This window comes from Eubalaena glacialis, chromosome 11 (assembly GCF_028564815.1).
Source record: "Eubalaena glacialis isolate mEubGla1 chromosome 11, mEubGla1.1.hap2.+ XY, whole genome shotgun sequence".
Classification (NCBI taxonomy): Eukaryota; Metazoa; Chordata; class Mammalia; order Artiodactyla; family Balaenidae; genus Eubalaena; species Eubalaena glacialis.
The window spans coordinates 64,827,150-64,852,819 of record NC_083726.1 but is presented as its reverse complement, the minus strand read 5'-3'; the positions used below and the strand labels follow the sequence as shown (position 1 = coordinate 64,852,819).

At 40.8% G+C, this 25,670-nt stretch overlaps 1 protein-coding gene across 5 annotated transcripts in view; it reads right to left on the bottom strand.

The window, feature by feature from the left end:
• The window catches only part of LIMA1 (LIM domain and actin binding 1), an 85,817-nt gene that overhangs the window by 45,126 nt on the left and 15,021 nt on the right, over positions 1-25,670 (bottom strand). For all 5 annotated transcript variants that reach the window (XM_061204520.1, XM_061204523.1, XM_061204519.1 and 2 more), the window contains one exon: positions 10,924-11,065. In XM_061204520.1, coding sequence (XP_061060503.1) covers positions 10,924-11,042 — 119 coding nt within the window. In that variant the 5' untranslated portion in view covers positions 11,043-11,065. The remainder of the gene's footprint in view (positions 1-10,923; positions 11,066-25,670) is intronic.

Genomic DNA, 25,670 nt, shown 5'->3' with positions numbered 1-25,670 from the left:
ACTGGTAAACAACTTAATAGAAAAATGGGCATGACCATAAACATACAGTTCACAGAAAATATCAAATGACTCTTAAATAAAAAATAAGAATGTTCAGCCTCAAAAATTCAAACAACACTAAGAACATTTTTTATCCATCAAGTAGAAAAAGCTTTAAAAAAAAAAAAAAGCTAACATACTGAGGGTAAATTAATAAAACCTCTATGGAAGGCATTTTGTCAATTTACAAGAATTACAAAATCACAAAAGCACAAATGTTACCATTCGCCAATTTTATCTTATAGGTATACTCACACAAGCAAAAATGACTTTTACATTAGATTATTTGTCATAGCATTAAATGTGATAGCAAATGACTGAAAACAACCTGAATGTCCATTAACAGAGGACTGGTAAATAAATTATAATGTATTCACGCAATGGAATACTATGCAACTATATAAAGAACAAAAGCACAGTGGTAATGGTTGCACAACAATGTGAATGTACTTAATGTCACTGAAATGTATACTTAAAAATGGTTAAAATGGTATATTATATGTTATGTACATATTACCAAAATTAAAAAAAAAAAAAAACAACCCAGCGTGATACTGGCATAAAGACAGACATGTAGTTCAACGGAATAGAATAGAGAGCCCAGAAATAAACCCTCACATATATGGCCAAAGGATTTCAACAAGGATGCCAAGACCATCTAATGGGGAAAAGACAGTCTTTTCAATAAATGATATTGGAAAAACTAGATATCCACATGCAAAAAAAAGACCTAAGTATAAAAGTTAAAACTATAAAACTCTTAGAAGAAAACAAGGGCAAAGCCTTATGATATTGAATTTGGCAATGATTTCTTGAAATGACACCAAAAGCACAGGCAACAAAAGAAAAAATAGATAAATTGGACTTCAGCAAAATCTGTGAACCAAAGGACACCATCAACAGAGTGAAAAGGCAACCCAGGCAATGCAGAAAATATTTGCAAATCATATATCTGATAAGGGATTAACATCCAAAATATACAAAATTTAAAAAAAATAACAAATATTGCTCAAGAAGTATGTTCTAGGGGCTTCCCTGGTGGCGCAGTGGTTGGGAATCTGCCTGCTAATGCAGGGGACACGGGTTCGAGCCCTGGTCTGGGAGGATCCCACATGCCGCGGAGCAACTAGGCCCGTGAGCCACAATTACCGAGCCTGCGCATCTGGGAGCCTGTGCTCCGCAACAAGAGAGGCCGCGATAGTGAGAGGCCCGCGCACCGTGATGAAGAGTGGCCCCCGCTTGCCACAAGTAGAGAAAGCCCTCGCACAGAAACAAAGACCCAACACAGCCAAAAATAAATAAATAAATAAATGTATCAGTGTTGATTTAAAAAAAAAAAAAAAAAGAAGTATGTTCTAGGGAACTCTCGGGTGGTCCAGTGGTTAGGACTTGGCCCTTTCATTGCCAGTGGGCCCGGGTTCGATCCCTGGTTGGGGAACTAAGATCCCACAAGCCGTGCCGCGAGGCCAAAAAAAAAAAAAAGAAATATGTTCTAAGCACTAGAGAAAAAGTAGTGAAAGAAATAACCAAAAGAGACATAGTTCCTGCTCTCAGGCAGCTTATAGCTTAAATATTAAACACGTACATGCACACAGACGCACACACACAAATATATACATATACACATACATACACACACATATATAGTGTAAATCCTTCAAAGAAAAAGGACAGTATTATTCAACAACCTAACAAAGGAACCAAATTGAGAAGGTGGTGGGTGGGGTGTGTATATGTGCGTGTGTGCGCGGGCATGCACGCGTGCGTGCGTGTGTGTGTGAAGGAGAGCCTTGCTGAGGACGTGACCTTTAGGCTGAGATCTGAAGTTTGATCAGAAGGAGTCAGCCAAGCAAAACGAAGCAAGAAAAGCATTCCAGGCACAGAAGAAGAGCACACACAAAGTCCCCAAGGCAAGACAGTGTCTCACGTGTATAAGATATACAAAGAACTCCAATGTTGCTGAAGCACTCTGCGATAAAGGCAGAGGTCAGGAGATGATGCTGGGAGGCAAGGGCTTTGCAGGCTATGCTAAGGATTTTTTTTTTTTTTTTTATAATATGTTTATTATTCCAAGAGACATCCCCCTTTTCTTTCTTTTCAATGAAACTCTGAGATTTTTTATGGTGGCAAGGTGTGTATAGCTGGGTCTATGCCTAAATTTTTTTTTTTAATTTATTTATTTATGGCTGTGTTGGGTCTTCGTTTCTGTGCGAGGGCCCTCTCCAGTTGTGGCAAGCGGGGGCCACTCTTCATCGCGGTGCGCGGGCCTCTCACTATCGCGGCCGCTCCTGTTTCGGAGCACAGGCTCCAGACGCGCAGGTTCAGCAATTGTGGCTCACGGGCCCAGTTGCTCCGCGGCATGTGGGATCTTCCCAGACCAGGGCTCAAACCCGTGTCCTCTGCACCGGCAGGCAGACTCTCAACCACTGCGCCACCAGGGAAGCCCCTATGCTAAGGATTTTGAATGTAATCTTAGGTACACTGAATGGTCACTGACCCAAGCCATGTTTTTAAAAGAGCAGTGGATGCTGTGTGGAGAATGGACTGGAGGGGGCTGAGAATGGAGGCAGCAATAGTGAGAGAAGATGCTGGCTTGGTCCAGGGTGGTGGCACTAGAGATAAAATGAATAGATTTGAGGTATATTTCAGAATCAACAGGATTGGTAATGAGGAAGACAAAGTCAAGAATGACTCCCAGGTTTCCAGCAGATGAGTCAATGGAAGGAGGGGCAAAATTGGGGATGGGGAAGACCAAGAGTTCAGCGTTAGCCGTGTTAACTAAAGCATCCACTTGGTGGTGGCAGTGATTAGATACACTGCCTAATCAGAGCTCGAAAGAGAGATCTGAGCTAACAATATAAATTTAGGACTTGTCTGTCCACAGATGATACTAAAGCCATGAAAGTATATGATATCATCTATGAAGAGTGTGTAGCGCAAGAAAAAGCCCAGAACTCAGTCCTGGAGACTCTAACATTTAGCAGTCAGAACATGAAGAAGAGGTGATAACAGAGAATGAGAAGGAACAGATGGAGGTAACAGGAAAACCAAGAGACTCCCAGAGAAGCCAAGAGAAGAAAAAATGTGGGAAGAAGTGGCAAGGGGTCATCTAAGACAAAGGCTAACAAACATCTCCTTGATTTAGCAACATAGAAGTCTTTGGTAACCCTGGCAATCCTCTTCCGTTATAAATACAATTTATTAACCCATAGTCCTTTTAATGGGCATTTGGATTATTTCCAGTTATCCATCATTACAAATAGTGCTTTGATGAATGGCCCTGTACATATATTTTTTTCCCCACTTGTACTACTGTATCTAAGAGTCCCTAAAAATGGAAATGCAGAAACACAGTGGATTATGGCTAGAAAGAAACTTAGGACTGGCCTTGAACTTATGTTTCCACACCCGTTGGGTAATCATCTACAGTATATTACAGCAATAATACAATATATGAAAGCTGGAGCCAATCAGCAGACAGGTTTATTCTTAGCCAATTGTTCTCCAAGGCAAGGAGAACAATCTACACTGTGATTAGTTGGATAAATAAGCTCAGAGGTTCCCTTCCCTTTACTGTCTTAACAGAAATGTATATTTAAAGGAAGATCAAAATAGTTTCCATCTTTAGTCCTACCCTTTTAGCACTGAGGCATCTGTAAGATACAGGTGTATACACCGATGGTTGTCTTGAATTGTTTTGAAACTCCCACTCAAATATCACCACCCTTTATTTGTAATGAAGTACTTGCTAAATAGTAGATACACACCACTACTAGTGGTGTGGAAAGGTTCCACACCACTGCTTTCTTCCAAGTTAGGTCCTTGGTACTTTTACATTTTGACTCTCAGAATGCTAAGAGACGCTGAGGTACAATACTTCCGAATTAAGTGTTAGATCAGGATTCAGGCCTTAGACTTTCCTCAAAGATGCTCGGAGCAACTAGCATTATTCTGACAAAAAATGTGAAGGTCACTGGATAGGGGGAGAAGTGAAGGCATTTTAAAGATCCAAATCTGAGGGAAAAAATATTTGCCATGAGATTTCTATAATTAAAATCTTATCCCTCTTCCCTTCCCAGATTTTCTTGTCCTCCAGTCTCCTCTTCACACAAAGAATTTAATCTTGCAACTGCTCCTTAATGCTCAGCTGTGAGGCAGGCAGCTGATGGAGGATGCTAAAATTATCTGGGGAGTAATAACAGTGTCTCAACCTTTTCTGAGACCAGAAAACAGAGTTCCTGAGCCATGACTCTTACTTGTATGCCTTCAAATAGAGCAAAGGTCTCACTGAGCCAAAAAAGGAAAAAAGAAACTCCCAAGTTTTAGGAAATGTATTTTCTTCTGGAATAATTTCACCACCAAAATGTTACAGAGAAGCAAAGAAGTTAACCAGGGAGATCTGAGGGTCAAATTTTTTCTTAATGAAGGAAAACTGGTCACAGAAAACTAAATATAAACCCTGTTCTTTCTTGGGACTGTGGAATGGGTAAAGTTATAACAAGAGTGGGAGGAGCAGTGACAGGAGGGCAGGCACGGTGGTGGAGGAATTAAGTGTCCTGGATTAAGCTCTGCCACTATCTTGGGATGTGATCTTTAGTCATAATTGCTGGACCACAAGTTCCTTATTTGTCAGAGGAATGGGACAAAGGTTAGCCAGATCAGTAGTTCTTTCTTGTTGGAGAATCCTCTTTTCAAATGATAACTTAGAACCTCACATATAAAAGGGATCAAAGCAGGACCGCTGGGGTGGAAGGTCACAGGCTCAGCCCTTTAGATCTTCCCGTCTTCCCAGAACTGGCCCCTGAGGTTCCTCTGAAGAACTCAATTTAGACAGTTTGAAAACCACTGGGCTAGATTCCCTTCAACTCTAAAAATACATGAGTTAAAGAGGAACCTTCTGCAAAGAAACCGAATTCTACCAAAAGAGTCAAATTTTAATCAAGCAAAGGATTATACTATGCTGCAGTCATTTGTGAGGGAAACCAAAGCTAGCTGTTCAAACTGACTGTTCAAGAGCATCCTCCCTACTCAAATTTAATGCTTTATATAGTATAGAGGTTTAGTAAAAGAAATAAGTCTGGAGTTATAAAGCACTCATAAGACACAAGCTGTGATGCTAGAAAAACCACTCTTATGTATATATCCATGTAAAACATTATCAACAGTTAGAAAGTAAAGCCCAGCTAATCTTACAAACAGCAGCCAGATTAAGCTTCCTCCAGATACCATTTTTATATTAGTCTCCGGTCACAAACCTCCCGAGGTTTCCTACAGTCTCTTAACTAGTCTTATATAGGATTTATTAATTCCAAACCCCATAATAGAGATCGTTTCAAAATAAAAGAAAATCAGGTCAGTTGTGTTAGAAGTCAAAATTAATGTATGTTTTGTGGAAAACAGTCCTGCAATCTGCTTTGGGAACCTACTGTGTGTGAATCCTCAAAGCCTTAAGCCGTGTCGGCAATACGTCTCCACCAAGTATGAAACCTGGAGAAGGAATCCAGGCTGATTCTCTGGTTTTCACTGTCTTAAGTGCACATCATGTCCTGTCCCATTTCTGTGTCTTACCTCCTATCACTCCCCTTCCTCTGCAATGTCACCACCATGGTCCCGGCCTACCAAATAAAATTCTATTCATCCTTCAAAACCAGTTCAATAGTAGGACCTATGCATCAGAAGAAAAATACTAGACAGAAAAAAATCAAAATATTAACTTGGGCAGGTTACTCTCTACCCCTCAGTGTTCTCAACTATAAGACAGGGATAATGTCCCTTCCTCACATAGTTTTTTTGTTTTGTTTTGTTTTGTTTTGTTGGCCATACCATGCAGCACGCGGGATCTTAGTTCCCCAACCAGGGGTTGAACCCGAGGCTCCTGCAGTGGAAGTGCGGAGTCTTAACCACTGGACCACCAGGGAAGTCCCTCCCTCATATAGTTTTTATTAGGATTAGAAATAGTATCGATTTCCATCAAGAGTCTAGCGTACCTGGCATATTGATTCTGATTAATGGCTTCAGGATTTACAGTTTTGCATAACTGCCATTTGCCTTTATAACCTTTGTGGAGAAAAGACAGTCACCCTACTATTCTATGAGAAGGTGGCCTCTTAAGGTCCCTTTGCACCTTCTCTCTGCAAGATTAAGAAGCCCCTAAAATAAGCAGCTTTTTCCAACTTCCTCTCATCAGTGCTACTATAGGACCCAAATCCTCTATCTTGAGAATTGGCTGGAATGGACAATGACAGAATAAAACAGTGTAATGGGAACTGAGGAAGGGGTGAGAGTTTCACTGAAGTGACTGAACGAGTTAGGCAGGGAAGGAAGTGAAGCCAGGAAGGGGACTGACATCCATGGCCTGGGTGTCCCGGTTTGGCCAAAGAGCAGGGTCAGTGGGAATAAGAAAGTGGAACAAGTAGAAAAGGAGGCTCTAATCAGAGAGTAGGTTTTCCAGATGCACATTTCAGAGATGGATTCTGGGTGATGAAAAGGTTGGGACTAGATGCAGGGGCATGGGAGACAATGTGCAGGTTGAAGAAGTAGGGAAGATCAAGAAATGATGAGTCCATGGGAATTCCCTGGGGGTCCAGTGATTAGGACTCAGTGCTTTTACTGCCAGGGCCTGAGTTCAGTCTCTGATCGGGAAACTAAGATCCCGCAAGCCGTGTGGCGTGGCCAATAAATAAATAAATAAATAAGAAATGATGAGTCCAAAGTATCAGACAGGTCATTTATGTGGGCCAGTGATTCTACACCGGGGGCACTACTGGCCGGGACATTTGGAAATGTGTGAGAATCTTATTGGGGTCTCTCCCCCCCTTTTTTTTGGTTGCCACAATATCATGGGGTACTACTAGCATTTGGAGGAAGGCAAGAAGATGAACATCCTGCACAAGGAAGATCTGCCTAATCCAAAATGCTAATAGCACCCCCACTGAGAAACACTGAGGAGAAAATGAAGCTGGAAGCTAGTGTCCCCAGTGAAGGCAAGGAGCTTGGCACACCACTGTCCTGAAGGGGAGCATAAGAATACTATGATTAGATGTGAGCTCAAAGCACAGGTTTACAACCTCAGAACAAGGCAAAAAAAAACAATGGATGGGAAACAGCAGCGGAGATGTAGCACCCCTGACTCCTGGCCCCAGAATATTTCAGGGAAGCATGTGCAGAAAGAGCAGGCGCTACTCAGAAACAGAATGCCTGGCGAGGGAAAGCCAAGTTCAGTGAAAGAGAGGTGGGGCTAGGGAGGGTGAAAAGGGTAAGAATGTGGAGAAGTTTCTCTGCAGAACAGGGAGTTTCCAAGTCCCATTAATCACAACTCAGCACTGTCTCAAATCCTTCCCTTCCTTTCCACTCCTCCTGCCCCCCACCCTCAATAGCTTTCACTTGGGTTCTCAAGAGAGCCTCAGAATTTGTCTCCATGCTATCAATCTGTCACCTTTCCAATATACCTTTTACATTGTTTCCAGAAGCATCTTTCTAAATACAAGCCTGATAGAGACTTCCCTAGCGGTTCAGTGGTTAAGACTCCACACTTCCATTGCAGGGGACACTGGTTTGATCCCTGGTCAGGGAACTAAGATCCTGCATGCCGCAGCCAAAAAAAAAAAAAAAAAAGGCACTAAATACAAGCCTGATCATAAAAACTTTCCATTGTTTCTGTTGTTTATCTAACTAAATCCTAAACTTAGCATGGCACTCAAGGCCTTCCAGCATCTGGCCCTAACTGAACTGTTCCAGTCCTTTCTCCCTTCTGTATTTCTCCATGCTCGACTGACTCCTTGCTTTCCTATTCCCTTTATTCATGTTCAGCTTCCACAAGCCTTTACTTGAACCTTAACTTGAACAAATAAACCTTATTTGTTCTGCTTTACGTTCAGGTTCACGGCTTTGAGTTCGTAAGTCCCTCTCTTCCATTACCAGTGCTTCTTAAACTTCCCTGAAGGTAAAAATCTCTAGGATACTTGTTAAAAACACAAACTCCTGGGTCCCATCCCAGATACATCGAATCAGAATCTTTAAGGGAGGAGCCTAAGAAGCCATTTAGGATGGTTTTAAAACATGTCCCCCCAAATCTCTGACATTTCTCTCACCAAAAGGTAGAGTCAAATTCCCCTCCCTCTGAATATGAGCCAGCTTTAGTGACTTGGTCCTAATGAAGAGAATGTGGAAAAAGTGATACTGTATAACTTCTGAGGCTAGGTCATAAAAGGCTACACAACCCCTGGCCCTGACTCCCTTCCTTCTTTGTTCCCTCCTTCCCTCCCTCGCTGGATGCTTGCCCTTGGAACCCAGCCAAGCAAGCCAAGCATCCACATGGAAAAGCCATATGTAGGTGTTCTGATCATGGCCGCAGCTGAGACCCCAGATGACTGCCAGCATCAACTGCCTGACTTGTGAGTAAGCCTTTAGATGACTATGGCCCCCAGTTCTGAGATACCGGGGATGGTGAGGGGAACAGAGGCAAGCCCTGCCCAAATTGGAGATTCACAGTAAAATAAGTACTGTCATTATTGCAAGCCACTAAATTTTGAAGATTTTTTTTCCTGTGTAGCAATAACTGGAACACCATATTATTCCCCCCAACCCTTTTTTTTTTTTTTGGCCATGCCACTTGGCTGGTGGGATCTCAGTTCCCCAACCAGGGATTGAACCCGGGCCATGGCAGTGAAAGCCTGGAATCCTAACCACTAGGCCACCAGGGAACTCCCTGGAACACCATATTATTAACAGGTACCTCATGTGATTCTTTTTTTTTTTTTTTAATTAATTAATTTATTCATTTTTGGCTGTGTTGGATCTTCGTTTCTGAGCGAGGGCTTTCTCTAGATGTGGCAAGCGGGGCCCACCCTTCATTGCGGTGCACAGGCCTCTCACTATCGCGGCCTCTCTTGTTGCGGAGCACAGGCTCCAGACGCGCAGGCTCAGTAGTTGTGGCTCACGGGCCCAGTTGCTCCGCGGCATGTGGGATCCTCCCAGACCAGGGCTTGAACCCGTGTCCCCTGCATTAGCAGGCAAATTCTCAACCACTGCGCCACCAGGGAAGCCCCTCATGTGATTCTTAAGATGAAGGAAGTTTGGGGACTTCCTCTACTATACAAACTATACTAAACTATAGTATTACATTCCTTGAGGTCAGGAATTAAGTCTTAATAGCTTTCCAGAGCTTGACCCCTTTTTTCTGAAATAGCTTTATTGATTTTCTTTTTTTGATAAGAATAATACATTTGACATAAAAATTACAGCAATGTAAAAAGCATAACATAGAAGGTAAAAGAGCTATGCGGTCTCACCCCACCTCCATGCCACCTTAAGTGATAACCATGGTCAACAGGATGGAAGGGCAGTGTTTTCCACAGAGCAGGTGGTTGATGGATTTGTCACTGAAGAAAAGGTGACAATGCAGATTACAGAAACTTCCTACTGGTATTTAGCTGTATTCTAGATATAGCTACAGAATCACTTTCTTCAAATCTTTACCATCTTTCTTCTCTTAAATGTATCATAGCTTCCTATTAATTAACAAACTCTACTAGTGAGGTAAGCTCTGCCCTAAGCTCTATGGCATCTCTATTTGAGTGAAGTTAATGTGCTTACCATCTCTGGTATATTATTAACTTATACCATTCCCTCAACATTTGTTGAGTGCCTACTATGTTCTAATCACCATGCTACACACTAGGGATATAAAATACACAGGAAAGGGGCCCTCATACCAAAAAACTCATGGTCCAGAGCAGGGGTCAGCAAACTTTTTCTTAAAGAGCCAGATAGTAAATATTTTAGACTTTGAGGGCCATATGGTCTCTATTGCAACTCTGCTGCTGCAACTCTGCTGCACGAAAGCAGCCATGGACAATACACAAAAGGACATGGTTATATTCTAATAAACCTTTATTTACTAAAATAGGCAGCCAGTAGGCTGTAGTCTGCCTACATAGTTTGCACTGTTTAACAGAACCTTATGCAATGGTGAAATGTCTCTGCGATGTCCAGTATGGTAGCCACCAGCTACATGTAGCCATTGGCACTTGAAATGTGGCTAGTGCAGCTGATGAACTGAATTTTAAATATTTTTAATTTTAATTAATTTAAATTTAAGCAGCCACATATGTAGTGGCTACCCTATTGGACAATGCAGGTATAGAGTGCACCTAATACTCCCTTCAACTAAAAACTTACCTCAAGGGCTTCCCTGGTGACGCAGTGGTTGAGAATCTGCCTGCCAATGCAGGGGACACGGGTTCGAGCCCTGGTCTGGGAGGATCCCACATGCCGCGGAGCAACTGGGCCCGTGAGCCACAACTACTGAGCCTGCGCGTCTGGAGCTTGTGCTCCGCGACGAGAGAGGCCGCGACAGTGAGAGGCCCGCGCACCGCAATGAAGAGTGGCCCCCGGCTCGCCGCAACTGGAGAAAGCCCTCGCATAGAAACGAAGACCCAACACAGCCAAAAATAAATAAATAATAATTAAAAAGAATCATTTAAAAAAAAACAAACAACTTACCTCAAAATTCATCTCAACCAGAAAGCCTTCCTGACTAGCTTCTGCCCATGGTGGTCACTCTCCCTCTCTTATTTTATATCTAGTCCTTACTCCTGTTCATTCTGGACTTGCTGACATTTTGCTTAATAACTAATGTGTTTGATAATTATCTTTTGTGTTTATAACTCTTTCTTTCCCCAACTGAACAAAAATTCAAATACAGAGAATGTGTCTCCTGATTATTATCATCTTCCTTCTCCACAAAGCCTTGCATGGTACTTAAAATCCAGAAGGTGCTCAGAAAAGCCATTTTACACCATGTACTTCCTTTACCAATCTCCCTGACAGGTGGTAATGTTTGCTCAAGACAGATGGTCCTTTTGGACCAGGATCAGCACTTACTTGGAGAATATTTCCACAATAGCCGATGACTTGTTCTTGTTGACAAGAGAAAGTTCTTTGGCCGTAACCCTCAATGATAGTGAAGTCCATTGCCGTCTAGTAAATGGAGTTGATTCCATCTTGTCTACAGATACTGAAATACCTATGTGATAAAGAAAGTCAGAATATCAGACACAGAAGAGGATTCTCCAGCATCCAAGGACTGGCAGCGGTGTGGTGTTAAGTGAGAGAGCAGAGAGCCCTGGAGCAGCAGACTGTAGTCCTCTACCGGTTCTCTCAAAAACTGTAACCTTGGTCAGATGATTGAATTTGGGTTGTAGTTTCCTGTAAAACGAGAAGGTTAGATCAGGTAATCTCTAAGGTCCCTTTCAGTTTCCATCATTTTATGACTGACCCCACTGTGCAAACAGTGATTGGCCTTTCCCTGAACTTAAGCCTGTTCCAAAGTCACATTTGGAGTGAAATGTCCCACTCTTCTGAGTTACATCCCAGGGGAAGTACAACTGGCATCTCTGTAGAGTCAGGTCCAAATTAGGTTCTACCTACATCCAAGTTTTTTTGGCTGCCCTCTCTCCCCAAGTTCTGTAGCAATGACCACTTGGTGCTGGGGAGAGAGCTGTGGATACAGCATAGAATAATACAAAGAGCATGGGCTTTAAGGCAAGGTAGACTTCAAATGAAATCAAAATTTTGTAACCTTGAACAAATTATATAACCTTTTCAGTTTTAGTTGCCTCACTGTAAAATGAGAATACCTACCCTTACAGGGTTTTTGATGTGGGTTTTAAGGAGCTAATATACTTAAAATACTAGGCATATTATAGTAGTATGAAGAACATTTTAAGTATAATATATTAGTATTGGCTTCAAGTCAAAGAACACATAAAGCCATGCCCTTGACATCACCTAGACCCTATCCATTAACTGGATTATTTGTTTTTGCCCCAGTAGTTATCAAAGGAGTTCCAACCTTTGTTGGAGGTGAGATTAGAAATGAGTCAATAGTTTCCTTATTTGAAGATTGAACAATATAAATGAAAGTGCTACTTGCAGCTCTCCTGACAACCACAGAGCATAACTTATCTGGTAGAATATACGGTTCATCAGGCACTGCTTCCAACAGCCTTGACAACAGCAGAACACACAATGTGCTTAACCAAGCAATGTGGGCTACCGTTTCACACTAAAAGTCCTGTGATGCAAAGTAAGTGATAAGTGACCCAAAAAGACCACACTACTTTCCCATTTGTAGTACCTGTTCTCCCCACTAAAGCCTTGTCTGAAAACATTAGTTTTGTTGTTTTTGTTTGTTTGTTTAAATCCCCATGTTGTAAGACAACATTGAACCCTCTTATGGTAAGGAGCTCTGGTGTCAAGAGACACATGCACTAAATGGGAGTGTTGGCCCCATTACTTAAAGCTGTGTGTCCTTCCCTAAAACTTAGATTTCTCATCCATAACAACAGTACTTACTTCATGGTATCTTTATGAGGAATAAATAAGATAAAGAAAAAAAGACCCTGACATAGAATAAGTAAGCAATAAGTGTTAGTTTTTTGTATTATCTCTTCTCCCTGGATAAAATAACCTTAATTCTACACATGTTCTTTGAAATAAACCTGCGTGTATCAAATAATATATGACATTTGTCTATCTGCTTTCCAGTTTGTAACTGACAGACCTACCAGACCTTGCCAGGCCTTTCTCTAACAAGAAAATGACACAGCTGTTTATTCAGCTAAACATAATTATGTATAACCACAATAATGACCCTTTAAGCCAAGTCCACGAAATACCGAACAACACCTTTAGACATTATTTGGTACAATTATGCTTCCAACGTAAGTACAGGTATAAATGTTGTCAGTTCTAAAGGGATCAATTCTGTATCAAAAAAAACAAAATACAGAATATATGTTCTCATACTTGTTCATTAAAAAAGGAAAAGCATTAATTATTTGAGGGACTGAATGTGATAAAGAAAAAGGATTTTAATTCCCAAGTCCAATTTTGTGATTTTGATTACTCTCCGCCAGAAAGCCAAGGTAAATCAGAACAACTATCTTGGTATAAGGCTAGGATAAGCACACTTTATACTCAAGGAATGAGGTGGCTCACACCCTGACCACATCTTCACAGAAGCATACTGTTATGTCTTAGCAATGTGATTAGCCACCCTGTGAAACATACAAAGGTGAGAATCAGTACATGATTTTTGATAGACTCTGGTACCAGGTTACTGAGTAACTACTTCCAAATTGTGTATATAATCTGTCGGGCTTGCTAATGCACACAAATACTTATAGCACAAGACAGAATGTGGTTAGAGGCAATGAATGGTCTCGGAGTACAGGACTTGATTTCCTGGCATGGTGGGAGAGAAGGGAAGACTAGGGACTTACAAAACTGGCAGAATTTCATCAAGTGAGGGCAGGAGGTGGAAAGTGCATCTCAGATAGGGGGAACAGCATTACACTGCTAGGGAGCTGAAACAACAAAAGATACTTTAATGGAGTTAGACTCTAGATGCAAGAGAAGTTAAAGTAGGGAAAGACAGAATGAGGACATACTGGGAACAGCCTTGAAAACCATGCTAATAGGATTCCCCGGTGGTTCAGTGGTTAGGACTCAGTGCTCTCACTGCCATGGGCCCGGGGTTCAATCCCTGGTTGGGGAACTAAGATTCCACAAGCCGAGCGGCACGGCCAAAACAACAACAACAACAACAAAGAAAACAATGCTAAGGAATCTGGACCATATTCCAACAGCGGAAAGAACTAGCCTGTGGGTGAGCAGAGATGAGGTCTAGTTGTCATGTGTCATTCCCTAGCACATGCGTGACCTTCATGGCAAATGAAAAAAAAGATTTCCCTGAGCCTCAACATCCACATCTGTAAGAAAAGAGCTCTGTAGTGGATTACCCAGTCTCAATGGTGGAACACTGGGAGTTTCTGAAAAAGCAAGTAACATAATAAAAGCCATGTTCTAAAAGCTGATCCTGGGACTTTCCTGGTGGCGCAGTGGTTAAGACTCTGTGCTCCCAACGTAGGGGCCTGGGTTCGATCCCTGGTGAGGGAACTAGATCCCATATGCATGCCGCAACTAAGGAGCCAGCGAGCTGCAACTAAGGAGCACACCTGCCGCAACTAAGGAGCCCGCTGGCCACAACTAAGTAGCACACGTGCCGCAACTAAGGAGCCAGCGAGCCGCAACTAAGGAGCACACCTGCCACAACTAAGGAGCACACCTGCCCCAACCAAGACCCAGCACAACCAAATAAATACAATAAATAAATAAAATATTGAAAAATAAAAGCTGATTCTGCAGCAGTGTGTAACTTGATAAGACAGGAAAAGATTGGAGTCTTATTTAGTAGTCAAGAAGATCCTAAAACTGTCTAAGTGAAAGGTAATCAAGGTTTAAATTAGCATAGGTGGGAATGGAAAAGTGGGAAGAAAGAATTGAGAGTTCTTAGAATAAAATGGACTTAGGGTGAGAGAAGGAATCAAAGGTGGCATCATCGAACTTGAACCATTAGAAGGTTGTTGATGCCACTAACAGAGAGTAAACAGAGGAAGACGAGGGGGAATGAAGAGTTGTGCTTTACACATGTTGAGATCTACATGTCAGCAAGAAAAATCCTAGTGATACACAGCAGGGAGCTGAAAGGTTAAAAATCAGACTCTTAGAAGGAAAGGAACATTTTAAAACATCTAAAAACATCTAGTTATGCAAAGCACACGTCTCAATCCTCACAACCACTTTAAAGGATTGGTTTTATTAGCTTACATTTGTGATGAAGAAACCGAGGTTCAGAGATATTAAATAACTTTACAATGATTACTTAGCTATAAAGTAGCAGAGCTGGAATTCATACTCTGTCTGATTCCAAAGTCAATTTTCTTTCCACTACGAGTATGAGTAATGATTAAGACCATCACCTTTAGCCAAGGTCGAAAACCGGGCAGCAAAATCTCTGAACTCACCTAGCTGCAACCCACACAAATGATCTTTCGGTAAGAGTGTGGTGGCAAGTATCTTCCCAGAATGGTTAGCATCAGAGATAACTTTAAGTTTAGCATCAGAGGTAACTTTAAGTTTCTCTGACAAGAATTTCAGAGAAACTTAGTTACCTTGGGCCTGCTTGAAATACTCTCCCATCATGAATATCTCGGCTTTCTGGGCTTGCATTAAATGTGTGATATCTCCCCCAACTCACCCACTCTGTCTCAGATGACAGTCCCATTCTCAGACTTTAGGACAACTTCCTTAATCCTAGAAATCCTGTTAAGAGTGAAAAGGGCATGTACAACACCTAAAAAAACTCTTCCAGAAGGATGTATTCGGTTTGGGCTACAATATCCTTGAATATTTTTTCCAGAGGCCCAGTGGACTTTAAGATCCAATCCATTGCATTGTCATATACAAATAATGACGGCAGCTATCACTTATCGGGCACTTACTAACTCTAATTCATACAACACTCCTGGAGACAGACTATTTCCATTAAAAAACAAACACAAACAAACAAACAAAAAAGCCAACTGTGGTTTATTGAGGTTGAATAATTTGCCTAAGGTCATCTAGCTAACATATGGCCCAGGCAGAATCCAGTGTTCAGACTCCAAAACCCAAACTTCAACCGTGAAGGAAGAACTGCTGGATTGGTGGAACTTTGTGCAAGAGTTAAAGGAAACAGATATAACAAAAATAACTCTAAGATTAACCTAGCCTCAGAGACTGGGACAGTGGTACAGCAAGTAATAATGGCATACATAGAAAGGGGAACTATTTGTTAAGAGGAAGATGCCTTCAGTTTCAGATACATATGGCAGATTTTTACATCAAGAGAGAAGCTTAGAAATCAAGTAATCAAATCCCCCTTTTTACAGTAAGGGAATTAAGCCACATAAACACCCAATAACTTTCCCAAACTCACCAGCTAGTCAGGATGAGAGCCAGAGCTATTCCCAGTTCAAAGTTCTTTTATCACACCAGGTAGCTTGAGGTGGAACAGCTAAACCCCTTTGGGTGAGCTATAGCCTGGATATAAAGATCTCTGAACAAAGGTCCTTGAAAATAAAGGGTTGGGCAATGACACACTGGGAAGTTTGGCCCCAGGTATCTGCTTCCTCAAGAGATTGCTTAGGGTGAGGCCTGGAGCTGCTTGGGAAACAGCTCTAATAAATTCATCTATAGCTTTATCTAACCAAGCAAATTGTCTCCCAGAAACAAGGCTGGGACAAAAGCAAATGAGCTGCCACTAATAAAATCCTGTTCTTAAAAATCCAATCTCATGGGATTGACATATATACACTACCATGTGTAAAATAGACAGCTAGTGGCAACCTGCTGTACAGTAGCACAGGGAGCTCAGCTCGGTGCTCTGTGGTGACTTAGATGGGTGGGATCGGGAGTAGGGTGGGAGGAAGGCCCAAGAGGGAGGGGATATATGTATACATATAGCTGATTATCTTCGTTGTACAGCAGAAACTAACACAACATTGTAAAGCAACTATACCCCAATTAAAAAACAAAATCCAATCTCAGTCATATCTTTCTTGCTCTCTATTTTTTTTTTTTTTTTGCTCCTGAGATGGTTGCTTGTGCAAGAGGCACAGTTGCTTGAATATAACCTCAAAACAGAGAACAAAGTACAAACTCACTTGTTAAGAAAAAATGTTATCTTTTAGAAATAGATTGTAGACTTAATTAAAAGAAAAAAAACAATCTAAAAAACTTCAAGGTGCAAAGGGAAATTGTAAGCAAAAGCAACATGAAATGTGTTCCCACATAATGTTTTTTTAGAATATAAACTACATTTATTTCTAAGGTATATTTTTGTACAAAAAATAGTGACTAAATTCACCCGGGCCGTGCGGCATGTGGGATCTTAGTTCCCTGACCAGGGATGGAACCCTAGTCCCCTGCAGTGGAAGCGCAGAGTCTTAACCACTGGACTGCCAGGGAAGTCCTGATGTTGAAATAATTTTAGATTTACCCAGGAGTTGCAAAGATAGTAAAAAGTTTCCATATACTTTTCACCTAGCTTTATCTTACATTACCACAGTACAATTATCGAAATTAAGAAATTAACATTGGTACAGTACTACCAAATAAACTATAAACTGTATTCAAATTTTACCAGTTTTTTCATTAATGTCCTTTTTCTATTCTAGGACCCTATACTGCACTTAGTTGTTGTGCCTCCTTAAGGCTCCTCCAATCTCTGACAGTTCTTCTGTTTTTCCTTGCCTTGAATGGCCTTGACACTTTGAAGAGTACTGGCAGATATTATGTAGACTGTCCCTAATTTGGGTTTCTTGGTTTCTCCAATAAAAAGAACCAGGGTTCCTTGGAGAAGTGCTTGATACAGAGCTGGGGAAGGGCAAATACAAGATAAGCCTGGACAGGGAACTATCCTCAGTATCTAATAATAATCTATAAGGGAAAAGAATCTGAAGAAGAATCGATATTATATGTAAATGTATAACTGAATCACTTTGCTGCACACCTGAAACTAACACATTATAAATCAACTATACTTCAATTAAAAAAAAGAGATAGGGACTTCCCTGGTGGTCCAGTGGTTAAGAATCTGCCTTCCAGCTGAACTCGGGTTCGATCCCTGTTTGGGGAACTAAGATCCCACATGCCAGGGGGCAACTAAGCCCGCGCACCACAACAAAAGATCCCGCATGCCGCAACCAAGACCCAACACAGCCAAATAAATTAATTAATTTTTAAAAAAGAGATGAAACAAAACAAGATAAGCCTGGAACATCTCTCAATGCTCAAAAAAAAGTTTGTTTTTTTAAAAAATATGATGTTTTCTCAGATTAGATTGAGGTTATAGAATCTGGGGAAGAATGCTACAGAGCTGATATGCCTCCTCAGTGCATCGTATCAGAAGATACATGATTTTGATATCTTATTACTGATGATGTTAACCTTGATCACTTGGTGAAGGTGGTAGCTGCCACGCTTCTCCACTGTACAGTGACTATCTTCTTCCCTTTATATCCCTTAGTTCCCCCACCAGGGATCGAACCTGCACCCCCTGCAGTGGAAGCACAGAGTCTTAACTACCAGACCACCAGGGAAGTCCCATACTGTGGTGTTCCAATGGTGATTTTCTACTGCCCTCATTCCTTCTACATTTATTAATTGGAATTATTCTATAAGGAAGAATTATCCTTTCTCCCTCATTTATTTATTCAATCACTTATATATACTAGTATAGACTTATGGATATTTATTTTATTCTCTGGGTTATGATAATTCCTGGATTATTTTATTCCCTGGGTTATGTTATTTTGTTGCATAGATTATTCTACCTTGGCCATTTGGAGCTCTTTCAGCTTGGCTCTGGTGTCTTTCAAGATGCCATCAAATTTTTTTTTTTTTAAGCACTTCCTCACTTTCTAGCTCTGTAAGATGTTCCAGATTCATCTTGTGCTTGCTCTGCCCCAGCTCTGGAATCAACCACTTCTCCAAGGAGGTCTGGTTCCTTTTATTGGAGAAACCAAGACCTGGACATTAGGTGTACTCATTGCTACTGAGATGTCACTGCTTCTAGGCTCTCAGGGGACAGAACTAGGAAATATATGTATGTATATTAACCCACATATATACACATCTATATTTCTATATTTATCTCTATATCTACCTATATATATTTATATTTATATATAAATTTATAAATATATATATATTTTTAAACTATAAATTCATAGTGATACTTCTGACTCCAATTTAGCATCACAAAATTCATTCTAGTATTCCCTTTTATTTATTTGTAACTTCTTTCTCTGAGGGTGAGAAGCCTAATTTCATAGAATGTGGAGAGAGATCTAGAATCTCCAAAATGATGCCATTGCCAGTTTCTACTCCCTTGATACACCATATATTTTTTCTTTACACTTAGACAGTTATCCCTTCCTCAATATATTCACCTTTCAAGACTCAAGTGAAAAGACTACCTCCTCAAAGAACCCTTTCCTGAACTGCCCTAGCCTTACCCCAATCAGCATAGTCACTTCCTCTGCCTTATAATAATTTTATAAATCATACTCGAAAGCAAGATTCTTGAGGTGAGAGGACAGATCTACTTTGCCTCTTGCCCTCTTAGTATCTAGTATATTGCTTTTTTAAATAGAAGGAACTCTATAAATATGTCTTGAATAAAACTGCACGAAGGTTCAAATTTTATCCAAAACACTATTAGTACAAAAAATGACTGCCATTATATAGTCCTAAGGCAAGTTGAGATGGTAAATATCATTTTTCAGAACTGTGAATTAGTCAGTAATTTTAGCTTATTCAAACTCTGAGATACACTCAAATGATATGAAAAAAGAAAATGGAACCACTAAATAACTTCAAATACTATACATAAAAGGCTCACTACTCTATTATTCCGCAACATGGTGACATACAAGTCTATAGCATGTTAGAATAATCATTGCTACTGTTCTTGGAAGAGCTTCAGACAGGTCTCTGTAGAAACATATATCCTAGACAATAGGGAAATTGTAACAATAACCAAATTCCCACAGGTCAGCAAGGATATGGATATTTGCATAAGGACAGAGTCACTTCAATAACATTAGCCTCTTTCTTATATCCTCTATAAGAATATTTTATTCTTAAAAACACTAAGAGGGAGGGCTTCCCTGGTGGCGCAGTGGTTAAGAATCCATCTGCCAATGCAGGGGACACGGGTTTGAGCCGTGGTCCGGGAAGATCTCAGATGCCGTGGAACAACTAAGCCCGTGCACCACAACTACTGAGCCCGCGAGCCACAACTACTGGGCCCACGTGCCACAACTGCTGAAGCCTGCGCGCCTAGAGCCGGTGCTCCGCAACAAGAGAAGCCACCGCAATGAGAAGCCCGTGCACCGCAACAAAGAGTAGCCCCCGCTCGCTGCAACTAGAGAAAGCCCGCACGCAGCAACGAAGACCCAACTCAGCCAATGAATAAATAAATAAAAAGGCATTATTAAAAAAAAAAAGTATTATTAAAAAAAAAACAAAAACAAAACACTAAGGGAATTCCCTGGCGGTGCAGTGGTTAGGAGTCCGTGCTCTCACTGCTGAGGGCCGGGATTCAATCCCTGGTCGGTCCTCAAGCTGCATGGCCCGGCCCAAAAAACCCAAAACGAAACAAAACAGAAAAGCACTAAGATCCAGGGCAAAAGTAACGAAAAAATAAGTTGTAAAACTGAGAAGCAATTTCACTGGAAACTGCTCACCAAAGAATCAGAGCAATCTTCACTAGGCACTTACAAATATTCACCCTAAGCAATCCACATGTTACTGTTCCAGAGATAAAAGAAGAAGAAAGTACCCTCAGATATAATCTTTCCCCCTACCTGACCTATGTCAGGAGAAAAGTAAGTGTCACAATACTGACTCTTCTATCTTCCCCAGACCCTAACTTTACCTCCACCTCTGACTTTGCCCTAAAAACATGCTCACATTTCTGGGGTGTGTGTGTGTGGAAATTTGTATATATGGATTAAAGAAATAATCCTTTTTTCTCTTAAGCCCTTTCCCCCCTCAAACTACCATCTCACCTTGCTCCCATCTTTAGAACCTTAGTTTCCGGGTCCTCATTGTTTCCACTTCCTCATCCTCTATTCATCCCTCTGCCCACTTGGGTGTAGCTTCCACTCCCACCATCCTGTTGAAATTATTCTCCTGAAGATCTCTTACTATCAAATCCAAGGACCATGTCTCAGTTTTTACCACTCTCTGTTGACATTTGAGTTGTTGATTAATCCCTCATTTTTGAAATTGTATTTCCCCTTGTTTTTTCTTAAATGGAACTCTCCTGCTTCCTTTCCTATCTTTTAAATCATTCACAATTTTCTCATGGAATCCTCTCTCCCTCTCTCTCTCCACTCACCCCTGTTCCTAGGCATTACTCAAGGGTCAGTATCTCTCCTCTCTCTGGGTAAGCTCACCTATGCTGAAGTCATCAAAGGTCACTTACACCAAATGATTCCCAAAGCTGTATCATAAGCCCTAACCTTCCTGACTTTCCACTGCATGATGGATAGCTTCATGTGTCACATAAATACACAACATAATACAGCCTAAATCATATGTATCATCCTTTTACCATTACCCTTCAAATTAAGTTTACTTAACCACAGATAATTTTTCTCCAAAGATGAGCTGGCATATGAATTTTTGCTTATATAAAATAAATAATACAGCATGAAAGACAGTATAACGGTAACAAAATGTGTACAAGGTCTGAAGTCAACAAGAGGACTTCCAGGGTCTCACTCTGCCTCTTTCTAATTGTGTTGACCACAGGCACTTGATTCACCTCTCTGAAGAGTACACCATCATTAACCTTAGCTCATCAAAAATGCCTAATATGTGACACATAGTGAAGAGAGAATGGCATAGGGGCTAAGAGCCTGGGCCTTCCTCCGTACATGTTGCTCCCTCTGTCTGAAAATACTTCAGACCCTCCCTGGCCTTACGATATAGATCCCAGCTTAGATGACACTTTCCTCCAGATGCTTTCCCTAACCCCGAAGACTGGGCTAAGAAGCTCCTCAAGTTTCCAAGGGACTATACCTACCCCAACATTGATCACATTGTATTTTTTGGATCACATTGTATTTTAACTCTCAGAACAGTGCCTGGCACATGGGTGGGTACTCAAGTATTTGTTAAATGAAGGGAGGTTTACCAAGTATCTGAAATCATTTGTTGGATTCACCTATTTTTATAAACTAGTACTTTGGGGGGAAAGAAAGTGAAACAAAACAGTGGGTTATGTTTGTTTATTCCACGATAAATCATTCCAAATAATGGGAAACCAGTGGATATAGCCACCGAAAAAATGGTCTCTAGCATTAAACTCAGGCAGAATACAACGTAACCTTATCTGTATAGATTGTTTTAGTTCACTCTCTCTGTTGGAATATTTCAGGTATTTTCTTACAAACGCTATTTCTTACAAATAACTGGCTCTTCAGGTAATAAAGCTAAATAGTAATTCTAGAAACTAAAAGAGAGCTAAGATGAGAAATAAAGGGGGGTGGACTTAATTCAGTAGGTCACACACTCAAGTGTTCATAAGAAGCACCCAGGAAGCTTGTTTTTTTGTTTTTTTTTCAAATTAATTAATTAATTAATTTATTTTTGGCTGTGTTGGGTCTTCGTTTCTGTGCGCGGGCTTTCTCCAGTTGTGGCGAGCGGGGGCCACTCTTCATCGCGGTGCGCGGGCCTCTCATTATCGCGGCCTCTCCCGTTGCGGAGCACAGGCTCCAGACGCGCAGGCTCAGTAGTTGTGGCTCACGGGCTTAGTTGCTCCACAGCATGTGGGATCTTCCCAGACCAGGGCTCGAACCCGTGTCCCCTGCATTGGCAGGCAGATTCTTAACCACTGCGCCACCAGGGAAGCCCAGGAAGCTTGTTTAAAATACAGATTTCCAGGTCCCATGCCACAATTCTGATTCATTAGGTCTGGAGTAGGGTCCAGGAAGACCACATTTTAACAAGAACCTTGAAGTGATTCTAGTGTTGGAAGTCTCTCCCCATCATATGCTGGAAAACACTGAAGTAAAAAGGTCTAAGATCTATACATATTCCAAGAAAAATGGAAAAACAGCAGCATAAAATGTTTTTATATTGTTCATTTCAAATTTTACATTGTCATTCAAATTTGGCAGTGTAAGAAAAATGGCTGCCCTTCAAAGGTTAACTGAGGTTTGGACAGAATGAACCTGGGTCACTGAACTGATAAATTTGTTGCCCATTATCTAGGTTCATCTAGAACTTCCCTGCCCAGATGGCACAAAATTACTGTGCAGGGACTCCCCTGGTGGTCCAGTGGGTAAGACTCCATGCTCCCAATGCAGGGGGCCCGGGTTCCATCCCTGGTCAGGGAACTAGATCCCACATGCATGCCGCAACTAAGAGTTCGCATGCCACAACTAAGATCCCACGTGCTACAACTGGGACCTGGCACAGCCAAAATAAATAAATAAATAAATAAATAAATAAATAAATAAATAAATATTGTGCAGACCAATAACTCATGATAATAAAATTGAGTTCATTTTTTTTCCTGAAGATTTTTTTTTAACGGCTTATTTATTTATTTATTTATTTGCCATGCCTCGAGGCTTGTAGGATCTTAGTTCCCCGACCAGGAATCAAACCCAGGCCCACCGCAGTGAAAGCACCAGAGTCTTAATCATTGGACCACTGGGGACTTCCCAAAGTTGAATTCTTTTTACTCTTTTCTCTCTAGATTGGTTTGTTGCTGAATTTAAAATGTTGCTTGAGAAAAATATACATGGTTAAAAATACGGTATCTGAATAGAAATTCCAATTTATTTTTATCTACTGAATATGAGGGTAACTAAAATTTATTGACATGTTAAAGTTAAAGCAAGAAGCCAACAGGCTTGAGCTCTAATCTTTATTTAATCTGCCACTAATTAACACTATCATCTGCTTAACAAGTCATCTCTCAGGGCCTCAATTTCCTCTTGTGTAAAATGAAGGGGTTAAAATAGCCTAGTTTTTCTAACTGTGGGTCACAATTAATGAGTCATGAAATCATTTTTAGTGGGTCAGAACCAGCATGCTTGTTTGTTTATATTAATGAAAAATGGAATGAGACAGAAAATGTTACAGTGCATCACACATAGTAGAGGTAAATATTCTTTTATAAAGCTTTTGTTTCAGTTTGTGTGTGTATAAACTGGGTAAGAATGTAAAATAGTTCTTACTGTGGCACGTGGTTAAAAAAAAATTATAGTTTGACAAGTGTCGGCGAGGATGTAGACAAACTGAAACCCTCATACGCTGCTGATGGGGATCTAAAATGGTGCAGCTGCTTTGCAAAAGAGTTGGCAGTTCCTCAAAAGGTTAAATATATAATTATTGTATGACCTAGCAATTCCACAATTCCACTCCTAGGTATGTATGTATGTGTGTATGTGTGTGTATCTCCAAGAGAAATGAAAACACATATCCACATATAAACTTGTCCACGAATGTTTCCGAAAGTGGAAACATTCCCAATGTTCATCAACTGATAACAGATAAACAAAATGTGGTTTATCCATATGAAGGTATATTATTCAGCCAATGAAAAGGAAGTACTGATACATGCTACAACATGGATGAACCTTGAAAAAATTATACCAAGTGAAAGAAACCAGTCACAATAGAGTACATATTGTATGATTCCATTTATATAAGATGTCTAGAAGAGGCAAATCTATAGAAAACAGACAGTAGAGTAGTGGTGGCCTACCACTTGCGGGTGGGGGAGAAGGGACTGACTGCTAATGGTTATGGGTTTTTTCCAGGAAGTGATGAAAATGTTGTAAAATGGACTGTGGTGATAGCTGCACAACTCTGTTAATATACCACAAACCATTGAATTGCACACTTTAAATAGGTAAATTGTATGTTACATGAATTATGTTTCAATAAAACTGTTATTTTAAAAACTTATAGTTTGAAAGTCACTAGACTAGATGATAGATATCACTGAGGTCCCTGAGAATTCTCAGTGTACCCCCATACAGGGCTCACTTCACCCATCCTCCCACAATGGTTATTTGGAGGCAGGGCAGTAAGTTATCATGGAAACACCAACTGACTCCAATTCTGATTCCAGTGCTAACCAGATACATGGTGACCTCTCTGTACTACCCTTTTCTTCTATGTAAAATGAGGACGATAACCTACCCTACAGGGTTGTTCTAAACATAAAAGGAGATAATAAATGTATACCATGCCTGGCACATAGCTTGAGGTCACAGCCAGATCTTGTCAGTCTCCGTATGCTTCCGTGTCTAAGACACATTCAATAAACATTATTCCAGAGGCTTCATTAACAGGATCCATATTTGGGCTTAGTTTACGTGTCACATTGTCTTAACAAGGCCTATGTCATTAGACTCTGATAAAAAATAATTCATAAATGTAATTTTTGCTTCAGCTGTTTGACTTTTTTTAGTGCAAAAATTACTCTCTTTATAATATTGTATAATGGAAAGAAATTAGTGGTCTCTTTAAAACATTGAAATTTTAATTTCATAATTATTAGAAAAGCTACCCATCTCTTCTCAAATGTTTGTTTTGGGCACTTTGAGCAATTACTTTTTGTAGTTTCTATTCAGAAGTCAAATTAGGGGAATTCCCTGGTGGTCCAGTGGTTAGGACTCCGTGCTTGCACTGCAAGGCGCATGGGTTCGATCCCTGGTCGGGGAACTAAGATCCCACAAGCCTCACGGCGTGGCCAAAAAAAAAAAAAGTCTATTGAGCACTTGAAATGTGACTAGTTTCTATTGAGATGTTCCTTAAGTGTAAAATACATACCAGATTTTATTTAACAACCTAAACGGGAAAAGAATTTGAAAAAGAATAGATACATGTATATGTGTAACTGAATCACTTTGCTGTGCACCTGAAACTAACACAACATTGTTAATCAACTACACTCCAATATAAAATAAAAAGTTAAAAAAGTCAAATTAGGGGCTTCCCTGGTGGCACAGTGGTTAAGAATCCGCCTGCCAATGCATGGGACACGGGTTCGAGTCCTGGTCTGGGAAGATCCCACATGCCGCGGAGCAACTAAGCCCGTGCGCCACAACTACTGAGCCTGTGCTCTAGAGCCCGCGAGCCACAACTACTGAGCCCGAGTGCCTAGAGCCCATGCTCCGCAGCAAGAGAAGCCACCGCAATGAGAAACCCAC